Source organism: Dysidea avara, chromosome 6 (assembly GCF_963678975.1).
Source record: "Dysidea avara chromosome 6, odDysAvar1.4, whole genome shotgun sequence".
NCBI lineage: Eukaryota > Metazoa > Porifera > Demospongiae > Dictyoceratida > Dysideidae > Dysidea > Dysidea avara.
Window position 1 is genome coordinate 39,399,767 of NC_089277.1, and position 16,754 is coordinate 39,416,520.

General features: G+C 37.8%; 1 protein-coding gene across 1 annotated transcript in view; it reads right to left on the bottom strand.

The window, feature by feature from the left end:
- Positions 1-343: 343 nt before the first annotated feature.
- Positions 344-16,754, bottom strand: part of LOC136258995 (synaptotagmin-like protein 4) — an 18,732-nt gene continuing 2,321 nt past the window's right edge. Inside the window, exons 3-9 of the mRNA XM_066052400.1 lie at positions 12,787-13,250; positions 11,430-11,623; positions 10,110-10,385; positions 7,240-7,391; positions 6,686-7,157; positions 2,800-2,963; positions 344-878 (exon numbers count right to left, since the gene is read on the bottom strand). Of these exons, the coding sequence (XP_065908472.1) occupies positions 536-878; positions 2,800-2,963; positions 6,686-7,157; positions 7,240-7,391; positions 10,110-10,385; positions 11,430-11,623; positions 12,787-13,250 (2,065 nt within the window). The 3' untranslated portion in view covers positions 344-535. The remainder of the gene's footprint in view (positions 879-2,799; positions 2,964-6,685; positions 7,158-7,239; positions 7,392-10,109; positions 10,386-11,429; positions 11,624-12,786; positions 13,251-16,754) is intronic.

Here is a 16,754-nt window from a genome sequence, read left to right on the forward strand (position 1 = left end):
TTATTTTGTTCAATGCCAAAGTAGGGACTTCCCACTGAGCTATGCTGTAATACCATCACTTATCTTTTGTTTCACTACTTTTTATTGCATAGATCCCTACTCCATTTTTAAATTAAATTATTTTTTAAATACTAGTGTGTTTATGTTTTACTGTATTTTTTGGCACATTCGATTCATTACACATTTTAATTTAAAATCTTGAACATTGTCCTAACATGCTGGCAGTAACACTTGAAGCTTTTGCTATTATGCTCGACATTATTCCGGCATAAATACAGTGATTACTAGAAATAATCTATTCAGTACTTTGCACATGCAAACATATATAATTGTTCAGCCTAGATTGAAATCTGTTAATATAATTTTTGTCACAGTAGTCACGGTATCAATTGTACAACATACAGACAAATAATTTTATACATATATCAGTTCAACTTAAAAAATAAATACAGGTAGAGTTGGGAGTTAGTAATATTATATGTTAAAATGTCTTAAAAATATGTCATATCATGTTAAAAATGTCAGTGAAGAATTTTTAAACTTTTTGTGGTTTATTTAATAATCGTAGCAGATGCCACTGATCGATCCATTCCTTGGGACGAGCCATCATCACCTCCCATTGGCTAACTTCACTCCCAACACAATCCATCCACTTGTTCTTATTACCAGGTTGTGGCTTGGGTCCAAGTCTAATACCACCTACTAATTCATTAGTGTTACGATGTGGTTCCCATATTGTGATCTCCAGTACTCTATCATATGATAACTCCACATCTGTCACTTTCTCAAACCGGAACTTGGTATTGTAGACTGAGTTCTCATCATTCTCAATAACTGGTGACTTGACCTTCTGGTGTTTGCCCTTAGGCAGTAGAGTGCTGCATGGGTAATAATGCAAAATTGTAAGTACAAGCAAGATATAATTACTTTTAAGGGATATTAATATTTTGTGTGTATAAATGGAATCAAAAGTATATATTGGGGAGCCCTCCCCATTATATACTCTTGATGGAATGTTAATGACATCTTTTCCAGTTGCTCAATGATGGATCCCACATGGGATAAATACTTATCTTCCATAGTTTACAGTGTTATGTTACTGTACAGTCTGTGTCTGTCTACGTCACACTCAGAGGTAATGAGAACATTTTGAAAAATTGAGTGAACAGCTTTTCTCCTTTACCACCTGTACCTTAATACTGGGTATAACCCTCCCAATACCAGCTCCTGGATCTGGTCCTTGATTATTAGTGCCTACCTAACTCTTTAAATGGCAAAATCTGTAACAAATTTTGTTGCTACCACCAATTAGTCACCAGAAGTTCTTAATTTATCCAAGTGAAGCCATACTTCAAATTGTAGGGTAATTATTGCCCGGTGTTAATTGTCATACAGTCAAGGTAAAAAAAATTAAATACCAAACATGCAACAACGCCAAATGCCTCCAACAGTAAAAATGTTGTAACCCAAATGCAATGTGTGTATATGAAGCCATGCACATGTAAGTCTTTAATTTTAATAGAAGCCAGTTACATTACAGCAGTTGTAGAACATCTTAGTGACTGACACTCGTCCTCAAAGCTCCTTCTCAATAATCCATTTCTACTGTGACATGCACTTTATTATGCTGTCTATATAATTGCATAGAGAGGGGGTTCCAAGGGGTTCAGACCCCCCTGTAAAATTTAGACATCTCCAAGCAGGATTCTAACACACCATCTCGCACACCATTTAGTGTGGTAGGACAAAATGAGTGAGTAATATAGCAGCACAACAATTGATAAAGCTTGCATTCATCTCTCAGGGAAGGATTTACAGGGGTAACACCCTCTTCAAACTTGTTAAGAAGATCGATATACTCTAATAGATCAGTCAGGTATATACTGTAATAGAGCAGTCAGGTTTATACTCTAATAGAGCAGTCAGGTTTATACTCTAATAGAGCAGTCAGGTATACTCTAATAGAGCAGTCAGGTTTATACTCTAATAGAGCAGTCAGGTTTATACTCTAATAGAGCAGTCAGGTATATACTGTAATAGAGCAGTCAGCTATATACTCTAATAGAGCAGTCAGGTATATACTCTAATAGAGCAGTCAGGTATACTCTAATAGAACATGCATGTAAATATCCATATCCATTATGAAGTTTTTCAGACATTCTAACATTAAATGCAAAGCTGAGCATGATCTTATACTGCTGTAGCTTTGGCATGTAGTGTTTAAAGATATAGAACTTCAGTAATTTATCACTTGTGTTATGTAATATGAATTCATGTTATGCATATTTGTATAGTTATAATGTTTTGATTGTAAGTCATGACATTTGTATCAGTGGATTTATGGTTCCTATACCAGTGAGATAACTATCACTTACAGATTACTATATGTGTCTCTATGTGTTATGCTGTCTGTTTCCACTAGGTAGCTTTATCTTCGTCTCAGAGGCACTTATATGCATTAAAATTAATGTACTATTTTTGCATAAAATATAGCAATATGCTGAGTTTTGATTCATTAAAATATTGAAAGTCTCTCAGTGGCTGGGGGCTATGCCCCCAGACCCCTGCTTCTGGTAACTCAATACTGCTGTTGGAACTCCCCTTCAAACCCCTGAGACCATTACATGAACTCATTTTGTTAACTCAGTTTTGTAAATGTCCATGAAAGTCAGAAACTTTGCAGCTTTTCTTTTTCGTAATTCCTGAAATAAAATACTAAGGATATGATAAAGGAATGAACACTTCGTCCCTTGTTATAGACTAACTCTGTTACTACGAGAACACACAATTATTACTAACCAGAGTACAAATGATCCATTATTATAACGTGTCTTTAACCCACTAGCCTGTCTGATCCAAACTTTGAGATAACTACCATTACATTTCTCCTTCCTTGACTTGTTAGTTTCAGATACATATTGTAACATCACTCTCACTTCTCCAATGTGTACTGGTGTATCAACCTGTAGGAACAGTATTAATGCAAACACCTCCATGATCTGTCTAATACCTCTTACAGTAGCGTAAGTACTTCAAATAATTTTGCAGCAACTAAACACTGTACACTCCTCAATGAAGTAGTGGTGTGCGATACATTTCAATACGATATTGATATGATATCGACACGATACTGGGGTAACTATCGAAATTTCTATTACTATTTTTTTTTATATTTATTTATATTTTTTTATTTATAATAAATTTTTTATTCCAGCCCTAATGGAACTCCCATCCTCCATGATCTCTAGCTAGAAGTTAAACCTTATAAAAGACAAAAAGCAGAAAAAAGCAGCTAAGCCTACAGAGCCTACACAGACCTACAAAAACATCACATGGACTGCCAGCATACACACAGCAAAACCCCCAGACAGGGGCCTTAAGAAGAAAGCCCTACAGACTACTGACCAAACTGCAGGGAGTGGGAGCATGAAACAGAGTTCAACTCCCACAAAGGTCTGCCAGGCAACAGGCTAAATAGATGTAAAAATGTCCGGGAATTGTGGTGCCACAGACAAACAGAGAGTTGCTCTAGCAGATGGTGGTATGCTAGGCCACGAGAAATGCCACTCCTGGTGGTTGTCCTCAAAGCAATATCCTACAAGACAGGATGACTAGCAGCAGACCACAAACCCAAGGACTCAACCACTAGGGGGACAAAGACACCTCCAGCAGCCTGTACAAGCTCATAATGGTGAGCATCCTTGTCTTCTTCTCCCTTAGCAGCAGCCACACCTGCTGAAACTGCAGACCGACCCAACAGAGATTCCTGTAATGGACAATGCACAGTAACATCGAAGTACGCAGGCTTCCCATGCACAAAGTCAGGGTGAAAAACATCACCAGGGTGATCCAATCGGGAGCCAGCACACCATTGCTCTTTACGGCAACTAGTGTTGTCCTGAAGTAAAGCATGATATATCACATCACATAAAGCATTGTGCCTACGTATACGCATGGGTCCATGTCCACAGCCCAGCAGATGATCACCAAATTGATCAACAACACTACCACATGGGCAGCGAACTGGAGAAGTGGCAGAAAAGAGAGGGACACCAAGCCAGTATCGAAGAGAACATACAAACTCCTGTGAGGACATGGATAGGCCTAAAGAATCACAAGGAATGGCCCGAAGCCATGAACTGGTACAGGGGTCAGCAGAAATTGAACGAATTCTGGCTTGGTCCCGAATGGTAAGTGAATTAAGCAAAAGGGTCTGACGAGCAATATCAAGTTCATGTTGGAAAACACGCTGCCTACAAGCTGGATGGATAAGATCAGGAAGGGAACCACTGTTAATCAAGGGCAGCAAATTTCTATTCGATTTTCGATAGTTTTAATTGTGAGTGGAGTAATTGCGTGGGTGGCCGATATTTATAAATATGCTTCAAATACAATTTAAACCCTAAAACTACTGCATAGAACTATAGAAAACTGGTAGACAAGCTTTTAAAGTGGTTAGATTGTAAAGAACCAACCTTCATTTCTAGCGTGATTATGCAATCACACACTAAATACTGTAGATTTATTGAAATATTCTTCGAAATTTCGATAATTATCGTAAATTATTTCCTTTTGATAAATATTGAAATCTGCTAAAGCTATATCAAAAATCGATACAATAACGATATCGACAATTATGGCGATATCGATTTTTTTAGATGTATTGCACCTTACTACAAGGAAGTGCTAATATCTAAATTAATATCTTGATATGGTTTCACGGCATGAAGAAGATCACAAGCAGCATATTCGATGAAAAAAAGGAAAGGCAAAGTGCAGAGGGCAGGCACTTGTCGGAAACCCAAAAGGCACATCTGAAACGTGAGTTAGGTATAATTATATTGTGGCACAAAATGGTGGCTTATGATGTGTCTAGCCTTGCGAATGTTGTTAGGCAGGAAGGCAGACCGAAAGGCGAACTTTTATTCAAAAAATTAATTGTACTCTTGTTTTTAACATTTTTAGACTAAGACCCTTTGCATTTTAAATATGGTATGATAGCTGGATTACGCCCATTGTGTAACTCAAATTGGTTCTGTAAAATTGGTCACGTAGTACAGTACAATAGTTCTGTTTAGTAGGGTTCCCCAAAAACGTAGGCCAAAATGCTGCCAATAAAAGCCATTATAGAAATATCATGCATGATATCAACCTATCACCACCAATGCTTTACCTAGCAGACTATTATATTAATTTTATTTTATGTACTAATATATACTCCTCAAGCTACATTTGAGAGAGTTGTGTATCTATCTTGGGTATTGTGATACGCGTGGTGGTAATTTTAGGCCTTAGTCAAGATGAGTACACATGTGAATGGCCTTGTACAGCTGGCCATACATTTTCTGTATCATTTCAGCCATTAAGGAGCCGGCACACGCCTGTAATTCTGCTCCCTGGCTTCAATTATCAGGACCTAGCATAGGGACAGCTCTCAAGTGTAATAATACTTTGGTGTATAAATTTCATACAACTGTATATACTTACATATTTTTATGCTGCTATGCTGCACAATGTTACTGTACAATGTTACTGTATAATGTTACTGTATAATGGTACTGTACAATGTTACTGTATAATGTTACTGTACAATGTTACTGTATAATGTTACTGTATAATGGTACTGTATAATGTTACTCTACAATACTGTACAACGCTACTCTACAATGTTATTCTACAATACTGTACAATCTTACTGTACAATCTTACTGTACAACTCTAACATTAATACTTTCAGTATAATAAAACTTCAGGAGGTAGTAGGTACTCAACAGGGACAGATCCAGGGGGTTCAAAGGGTTCCATGGAACCCCCCTTTTGAAAGTGCCTCTCTTACTCGAGATACTCTAATAGAGCTGTCAAATTGAGATACGCAGTCACAGTAGTCTTTTGAGGAGCAGTTTAGCAAGCTATGTATCTAGATATAAACAAGGAAATATAGTTGATGAGGACATCTATGGTGAAGGGCAGCTATTGTCAGCAGGTGATGACCTTTTCTTTTTTTTTTTTTTGGTCTCCAACTTACAGCTAACTAGGCTGAAGTTGCAATTCCAAAGTGGAACCCCCCTTTTAAAAGTCTGGATCTGCCTCTTCTCAAGATCCCATTAATGCAACGATTAATGTTATTTTATTTTTACAGGCCATCAGCTCCCAGGAGATAGAGACATTCATGACATTTCAGGCCATCAGGAGTAAACGAAGCTACCCATACAATTTTCTATCATTTTAGATACTGTTTTTTTCAAAAGTGTTGCTGGATCATGAGTCCTCACAAAGAGGTGGAAGGTGGGGGATGGTGGGGTGGGAAATACTGGGGTACAAAATGGATGAGTGTCATAATGGTGAGCTCCAGAACAAGTTACATGCCCCTGAGAGTTCTAGATAGACTGATGGACAAAACACACACGTTTCATGCTTTCGTAACTTTTCCAGACACTCCAAGCAAATAACATGGTCCCAAGCCACCCCAGTGATTTCTCAGGGCCTCTAGAGCAATGCATGGGCATTGCAATGCCTACAGAAGTCTGTCTCCAGACTTAGAAAGATTAAGGCAAAATTAATGTGAAAATTGTTAGCCAGAGAGTGTAGCCATCTTGTGTTGGTGTTATTTTAAAACTTGTTTATGTGCCAAAAGGTAGGTTTTCCAGAATCAGGTCACATTTAAACATATAGAGCAACAACTCACCAGTTGTCTGCTGCACACTGCCATTCTGTTATTATCAGAGTCAGAATCTAATCCATCATCACTAGGAGGAGTCTTACAAGTAGTCTTCAAGGAGTGTTGTGATGTCACTTCCTGTTGTGATGTCACTCCCATGTGTAGTGGATCCATGTTGTGCCTCAGTGTGTGTAATTGTTCCACACATTCACCGGGGGTATTGACAACACTCATCCAATGTGATAACTCATTTTCTGAACTGTCCATGTAACTTAACTGCTTTTTGTGATGGGGACGTGGTCCCAACCTTACACCACCAATGAAATCATAGTGTTTGGTGTACTTTGTTGAATTCCACACTGTCAACTCAATCACTCTATTTTTACGAAGGTCTTCCAACTTTATGTGATCAAACACAAATTGTTCATTCCATTCTGGATTACTATTATCCTTCAACACTTTGGTCTTGAACTTCTTTTTGTTGTCTGGTAGAAGATGGCTACAGGAAGATAATTATGTATTAGTTTAGTCAGTAAATTAGTCAGTAACTTTCTCAGTATACTAGTCAGTAAACTACTTACCATTTCACTACCAATTCAGTTTGCAGCAGATTATGACCATTGATAATAGTAACCACAAGATCTCCCTTCTTTTTTTTGTCATTGGTAATGTTAAACTGTAGTGACACCTTCAACTGTCCACAATCTGTTGAGTGACTGGTATCATCATGGCTCTATATTAATGTATCAAAGTAGATGCATTACAATTGGTCGGTGGTGTACATACATACACAAATTAACCAGGACACTTGAAAATGGGGACACCTGCATAATTTGAACACTTGGTAATGCTCCCAAAGTATCCCTTAACATGTAAACTGACCTGGAAAATCAGGATACCTTGATAATTAAGACACTTTTGGTTGGTCCCAAGGTGTCCTTAATATGCAGATTTCACTGTACATATGTATGTACATCAATACATGCATATACGGTGGCCCTAAAGGTTGCACCATGCGCCACTATCCAAGCGACAACGTCTACACAACAATTAACCATCTCCATGTGATGTTAGACAATAACTATGCGATGGTAGACAATAATCATGCGATGATAGACGATTACCTATGTGACAATAGTGATGTGATGATTGACAATGATCACACGACAATAATGATGAGACGGTCATGTGATCGATGATAATTTTGTACGACGATCACTGACTGCATGTTGTTACTTGGTCTGAAGTTGAAATTTGTTATTGCTGCTACTGTTCCTGCTGCTGCTGCTGTAGTTGTTGCTGCTGCTGCTGTTGTTAATCATTGTTTCTCTTCCTCGTAGCTTGCTTGTTGCATCTTACTGTTCAAGTGTTGCAACTTGTAGCACTACCAGGCATCAGCACGCTACAAACAACAACAGCAAGCTACAAGGAGAGAAACAACAGCAGCAGCAACCAGCAGCAACCAGCAGCAACCAGCAGCAACAACAACAGCAGCAACAACAACAGCAGCAACAATCACAAATTTCAACTTCAGACCAAGTTAACATGCAGCCAGTGATTGTCGTACAAAGTTATCATCGATCATGCGAACGTCTCATCATTATTGTCGTGTGATTATTGTCAATCATCGCATCACTTTTGTCGCATAGACAATCATCTATCATCACATGATTATTGTCTACCGTCACATAGTTATCATCTAACGTCACATGGATATTGTCAATCGTCGCGTACATGTTGTCACTTAGATATTGGCACATGGCGTGACCTTTAGGGCCACCGTATGCATACTTACAGTGTATGTATGTATGTCCGTACATAAATGTAATAGTTGTAACACTGTAGATACATTTCAGAGCAGCCCTTGGGCAGTTGGGCATACATTTCAGGCAAAATCTGGATGCCCTGTGTTATGACTAATATGCAACACTTCCTGTGTTATAAACACTTCCCATCTGTAGCTGCACAGGGCGATCAATCACCCAAGCCAATACAAATGCAACCACTGGATATATTACATGTATATGCATGCCTAAAAATTTCGATTATGGGTCAGCAGCTAGTATGCTCTGGTTACGTTCGGTTACGATAAATCCTAGAGATATTAAGGAGAATTTTGGTTACATGGGAGTTTAATGTTTTAATCAGTATTATTGAATCATTTATGGAGTTTACTAAAAGTCTAGATAGGTAAGCTTGCTTGTAGAGTGGCTATTTCATGCAGAGTGGTAACTTTGTGATGGGGTATGGCCTGTATTTGGAAACGTGTGGAAACGATTGGCGAATAAGCTATACCAACTAATCATGTGAGTATTAAGTGATCCCCAGAATTGATTTCAGCCTAACGTCTATATTACCACTGTCCAGATATAGACTGGGTTACATTTCGTATATAGCCAGGCTAGCTGGGCTACATACGATATGTAGCCTGGATGACTCCTTTGATCTGTTGATCTGAGGAGTGAAAGTGGTTTACATTTACATACATATTCAATGCAGTGTCTCTTGGTTTTGTTATATTTATCTCATTTCAGTAATTCCATTACTCAAACACTGGATAAGTTTCTTCAAAAAACTAGCAAAATTGTCGTGGTCTTGTTAAGACTTTTATCAACAAGTACTTATGGATACACTATTCTTTTTGCTAGACAGTTACATTTTCCCTTCCCTCTACCATCAAATTACAGAATTCTCTCTATCAATTTCTTTAAAAGACCCTGGATGACCATGCAGAACCAATCAATAGATGACTTATTCCCTGTGGACAGTATTACAGGTACAATTATCTGTGTGCTTATACCAAGTGAGTCCTACACAAACACATGTATCCTAATGATTGCATGCATCTATACCACATCTAGGGTTGGGCGATATTGAAAATTTCCTCCCACGGTTATTGTGGAGCTTCTTATCACGATTATTGCAAATATCATGGTATTGAAATGAACTATAGCAAGTACACTCAAAACTGTTTACACAGTATATTTGCATGGGTGAACTTTGTTTACCAGCTACGGGCGACCAGCTACCACAATCGCAAGGAGTTTGGAAAAACCAGCCTAACTTATAGAGCATGGAGTACATATAAATTTTGAAGGAGACATAGCTAGTTTCTATGTATATAGCTAGCAGATAATTTACTAAGGCTTACTAATGTGAAGCCAGAATTGTTATCCCACAATCACAGTAGTGCTGCACCCAGTACACGTGCCTCGCCTCGCCTCGCCTCGTGCATATTCTAATAATTATTGTGTAGTAGCGCATGGGTTAGGCTTGTTTGCTAGTACAAGGAGACTGAAATACTGATTGACAAGTACAATATGGCATTGTTAACACATGTACGTGTGTAGTTGCAGCTGTATAAAACAAGCCAGTATCGGTTATTTCCAGCTGTAATATCGCCTTGTTACCGTCATACCGGTATATCGCCGAACCCTAACCACATCCTTACATCTGAGCTTTTCAATGAAGTAACACTGACACGATTCCTCCTTGTATTTTGCTTAGTTAAAGCTCTGAAATCAACATCATCTAATGCAAATGAAGCTTTAGTCTTTTCACGTTTTTTAGGAAACATAAGATTAATAGTTTCTTCTCCATCATCATTGCTATTCGGATATACCAGGATTGGTTTAAGTTGACTGGAAGTGCAATAATTATCATCATCATCATCACTCGTCTCATCACCATCCTCAGAACTACTCCTTGTTACATCATCAACAGCACCCTGAAACAATGAGATCTCACTAGAGGTCCACATGGCTACTCAGCTGTGTTATTATGCATTGTAAAGAGAATATTGCTTTTCACAAGTTTAATTCAACCCACAACACTGATTCAAATCACATATTAGTAACTGAGTAAGTTTAGCTTGTTTACTATTTGTGTCTAAGCCTCTTCTTTTTGTAAACTGTCTAGTTTTTAATAATAATGACTGGATTTGCAAAAAGGGGTCTTCCACACACATCCAATTTACCACCTTTGACAACTCATAACGTCAGATTGGAGTAGGAAATTAACTTGAAATTTGGTCAGAACATAGCTTAGTGGAGGAAGAGGATTTCAGCCTTATATGTTTCTTAAACACTACGTTACGGTCTTTGAAGATTATAGAATTGGATTCATGTAGAAGACCCCATTTCGCAAATCTAGTCACTAAAAAATATGGTGAATTCCAAATATTTGTTATGTATGAGTGAGTATATGTAACTTGAAAATTTAGGATAAACAATTTACTTTGTATTCATCTAAGGAGATATGACAACTGCTCTGGTTGGCTCAGCTTATCCTTTTATGAGCAGGAGTAGAAATGTATAATAATAAATGAAAAGGTCAGTATTACATAATCTTCAAAGCTCGGTGATACATTGTAGGAGCCTTAAACATGTGATCTCAAATTCCCACTTATCCTAGTTTGCCAACACCAGGTTCAATTTAGTTTTACTCAGCAGATTCAGTGTGTTACATCTAAAACAATTGGTACCTATACATGTTACACTACACAGTACAGTTTCCACTACTCAGTAGATTCAGTGTGTTACATCTAAAACAATTGGTACCTATACATGTTACACTACACAGTACAGTTTCCACTACTCAGCAGATTCAGTGTGTTACATCTAAAACAATTGGTACCTATACATGTTACACTACACAGTACAGTTTCCACTACTCAGTAGATTCAGTGTGTTACATCTAAAACAATTGGTACCTATACATGTTACACTACACAGTACAGTTTTCCACTACCCATGGCCAACTGCAAACTTACATTATCATCATTATCATCATCTAGGATGTTGATAGGATTAAGACTTTTCACAGTAGCTACTGGAATGATTGGTTGTAAGAAAGATTGTGTAATGGTCACCTTTTCACTGAACGACAATCTCTTGGGTGATCGTGTAGGTGTACATGTTGTTACAGGGTGGGGATGATCTTGAGGTATTGGGACAGAATGATTTTCTAAGGGGAAACACAACAGCCCTTCTAAACATGTATAGGACTGTAGCATACTGTACAGTAGTGCTGTATATTAGGGATCATGGAGGTTTGGGTCTTTCTGGCTACAAAAAGTAATCAAAAAACCAGCTTCACAATACCTTCATGGCTAACCAAGCCAAAAAATGCTTTCAATATGGCCTGAAATGCTTCCAATAAGTCCCTTTGAATTCTGACTGACTGATGCCTTCAGTTAAGTGTTACTCAATACCCCAACTTGATACTTTCACTGTTAGCTGTCACTTAGGCCAAGTTGGTGCCTTTAAGGTATACCACAATACACAATGCATACATCATGGACTTGCCTAATTTTGTCTCCCATTTCTTTTTGTTGATAGTAAAAGGTATTTCTTCACTGTAGTGTATTATGGTTTCCCAGTGCTGACTACAGTAGCTATTACATTCAGGCCACTTTAAGATTCATTGCTGTTGTGTGGGTCATGAATTTTGAAAAATTGGTGTCAATAATTAGGCTTTACTTATGCTTAGGTCTGTAGGACACCTGGTCCTGCAGCCTGTTTAAAGATGTTATAATAAGTATACTGTTTGAAAAGATGCAGAAAGAAGAAAGACCTGAGCAGCCACAGGAGCCATTTGATTTATACTAGAATACCTACAGGGGTCTGCCAGGTGGCCAGGATGTTTTCTCCTGTTTCATTTTATGTATATATTTATATCCATAGGGGCCCTACAGAGTGACAGTATAGTTATAATGAACCACCTGACCGCATACACTTTTGATGTGAATGAAATGGGAAACAATGAATATACTTGGAGTGGCCTTATAACAGGAAATATTGTGTTTTCTTAGTAACTGGATTGATGACAGAGGCACTTTTCATACTGTTCTTCATTGTAAAGCTGTGGCCGAAAATGAAGTGTAATGGCCACTTAACTTTTTAGTAATTGATAGTTGGGGAACGTGTTCAGATGCAATTATATGATACGTATGTCAAGTGCCATTCTTTCTTTTTATGCGGTATGTGTGGGTTGACCGGTCATATATAAATAAAAAAACAAGTACCTGTAAAGAGACTAAAGCTTGTGAAAGAGTCACAGCACACAGCACACACACACACATACACACACACACACACACACACACACACACACACACACACACACACCTTGTAATTGTTTGTCATTACTGGAGAAAACTGCATTCCTTGTGGTTTTTTGTTCTTCATGCTCTTTTATGCTTTGTTGTTGTGGTGTTTGTTCTGTTCCTTTCTCCTTCTGAGTATCCTGCCAATCGTGTTGACATGTTCCTTGTGTATTATTGCTGGACAAAGCTAGAGACACTGCAGTGAGCTCGAGGTTATTCTCTGTGTGAATGTTTTGTTGCTGTAGTTGCTCTTCTTCTGTATCTTCTTCATTACCATTTCCTTCTTCACTTTCCTCACCCATTTCTTGTTGCAACATTTCCTGGTTATGGTAGTCCTGTTCTGTTTCTTCTTTTGGTTGTAGACACTTTTGTTGTTTGTAGTGAAACCCTTGTTCCATTTTACCATCTCTTGCATTGAAGGACACACACAACACATTAGAAGGATCGATGGAGACATTCAGCATTTGTTCATTGATGTATAACTCCCTATAACATATTATATACATGTGCCCAATTAGTCTATAGTGTATACACAGAAAAATTTGGAATTTTCAACTAGAGTAGAGACCATAGCACATCAATAAAAAGTACTGAAACAAGTTGGAGAATAGTGCATGATATTAAATCACAGTAAAACAATAAGAAGTGTTATATCCCTACTGTGCTCAAGATACCATAATGGAAATGCACAGTAGGGATATAACACTTCTTATTGTTTTACCGTGATTTAATATTGTGCACTATACTCCAACTGGTTTCAGTACCTTTTATCAATGTTCTATGGTCCCTACTCTAGTTGAAAATTCCAAATTTTTCTGTGTAGTTGTTTGTTAACTTTTTTTTTGTAAATAATTATTATGACTGGTGAACCCAAGCATACCGCATCTGAATGGTGCCGCGCACCCCAGCTATGTTAATTATCGTCTGAAAAGTGAAGTATCCATTATGCTTCATTGTTAGCTATGTTCAACCCGTTACACATCATTTTGTATCAAGAACAGCACTTCTGCAATTCATGCACACCAAAAGAAATGCTGCCGCGTGCCCCAGTTATATTAATTATTGTCTGAAAAGTGAAGTATCCATTACACTTCATTGTCTGCTATGTTCAACATGTTACACAGCAGTACGAATCAAGAACTGTTTGAAAAGCTCCTCTGCAATCAAAATAGCCACTACGAAAAATACAGACAATTTCCATCACGAAGGGAAGCCATCACATGCTACCACCAAATCAACACTTTTCGCTGTCAGCAAAGATGAATGGGACACAAAGGAGGACACTGGTAAGTCCATGAAGAATGCATTATATGTACTGCGGTATGTCAAAAGGCACCAGTCGGGCCGAAGCAACGTTGAACAGTGAAAAAACCAAGCCCGTAGCCTTAGCCGTTATTGAGTTACGCTTGTCTGAAGGCATCAGGCAGCCAGTCAGTCACTCAGTAGAAAATCCCATTAAATAAATAATTTTTAAAATTCCGTAGCAGCTTGTTGATAGTGTTTCGGGTTGATCTGAAAGCTTTTTTGGACTTAGTTTTACCTAACCAATACTGCCTCCTCATCGTCGTCAGGGAAAATTGAGGCTGTTTTTGGGTGATATTATTCCATGGGCCACGCCTACTCCTTTGTGGTCCCTACTATACAGTTACTATTGTACTGTATGATATGCAGCAAATTACTGTAGAGTCTGACTGTTAAGTGCACGTACGTATATATTAATCATATATTACCTGTTAAGCATATACCCGTTTCTCATACTTAATCATGGTTGATAAGCACATGTGGACAAACACAAAGCTTCAACATTAGACAAAGCTATACAAGAGAAGAAATGCTAGAGGTTTTTTAATAGTGTACAGCGCGAAATTTCATGAAGTGCAAAGCCAAAATACATGTCGTTACTATACTTACCAAGCGAAGTGGTTTTCTGTAGTATGCTCCACATGAAGGATTCAGTGTATAAAAACTAGCCTCAAAACATTGGTACATGTAATGACTGCAATTCACACCACCCCAAGAGAGTGAATCCATAATAATCACGATGAGGTTTATTTATTAGGCGCATGCACTTAACAACTATATTATATATATATATGTTAATTACAATATGTTTTTCAAACTTTTATTAGGTGTATGCGCCTAACAACTAGACTCTACGGTATTGCAAATTAATCCAGCACTAAATTTTATAAATCAAAGCCATAGTAAATATAAGCAATATCACCAAAGTGTAGTAGTTACTACACATATAGAGGAACCATATGGTACAGTATTCACTAACTATACAGCCCAGAAACTGATCATGATATGATAACTTGATACACAAAGAAAGGTGATAACAGAAACCTTAGAGGGTAGTTACATCCAAGAATAAATTCTATTGTGATATCACTGTAACTTATCAAGACACACAATAGTATGTTGCGCTGTCAGATACAGCCAGCGCAGGCAAGTGTACATGTGTACTGTATTTTACAGGAACCAAGAAAATACCATTTTCACTCATCCATAGTTGAATAGTGGTTGAATGGAAATTGCTTTGGATTCTTTCTCTCTCCCTCAGGGTAGGGCACCTCATGTTTCAAATCCATATTACTTGCAACACCTACCAAGCAAACTAGTTTATAGAATAAGATAGGTAGATTGAATATTTTAGGTGTTTCAGTGGTTTACGAGGAATTAGATTAAAACCACTGAGTAATACTACAACAGCCAACTAGGTGTAACAAGTGCACAATCAAGTTACTCTAACAGTGCATTCATGTGCAGTCAGCCTATTAGAACATTCAACTAAATGATAAGTCACTCTTTTATAGCATTTAACTACAATCAAGTCACCATTCAGAGAGGTCAACTACACACAAGTCACCCCATAGAGAGTTCAGCTAGCTACATGAGTCTGTAGAGAGTTCAGCTACACAAAGAGGCACTTTCATGCAACTACAGACACCCTGTAGAGAGATCAGGTCACCAGGTAGAGAATTCAGCTCCAAACAAGTCACTATGTAGAGACTTCAGCTCTCGCTTCAGCTATATACTAAGTTAACTCAGAGAGTTCAGCTAACAACAAATTACGCTGTAGAGAGATCAGCTGCAATGCTACAATCAAGTTACAACAGTGACATAGCCAGACTTTTATGTTGACCAGGGGTATGGCTAAGGATCATCACCATGGTAACCTGTTACAAAAATATGAGACAAGAATGTAGCTGTGCTTCTAAGGAGTCTGGCACCTATCCCCACCCCCAAGAAAATTATTGAGGGTAAGTAGAATTCCAAAAAATGGAAACAGGACAGGAATGTAAAGCAGGAATGGGAATGACCAACAAAAAATATCATCATTACAGTACTGTACATATATCATCATTACAGTACTGTACATATATCATCATTACAGTACTGTACATATATCATCATTACAGTACTGTACATATATCATCATTACTGTATTGTACATATATCATCATTACAGTACTGTACATATATCATCATTACAGTACTGTACATATATCATCATTACAGTACTGTACAATGATTTTTGCAGCATTGTTGGATTCATCTGCAAAACAATCGAAACTCTCTAATAGTCTAAGAGCAGTCAACTGCAGTAAAATACTCTAATAGAGCAGTCAATAATGTTTTGTAGATAGCTATTCCACCAGTACCACATTGAAAGCCTGTGAATTGATGGATCATATATTAGATATACATATAGTTATGGAATAGCTAAGTCACCAACACTGAAAATAAACCAAAAACCATTGGACACAAAGAGGTTTACAAAGCAGTCTAATAAACAGGATAAAAGTCACACCATGGGGACATCATGGGGTATGTAACAACCATATTCAGTATGTGTCAAGCTGAGGTGTCTTCAACAAGGAGACTAAACAGTCATGGAGGGAGCTGCTTCAGCCTGACAAGCAACTGTTGCATATCCCATCATAATGTGTGAACAGATTTTACAAAACCGATCCAAATCGCACATGA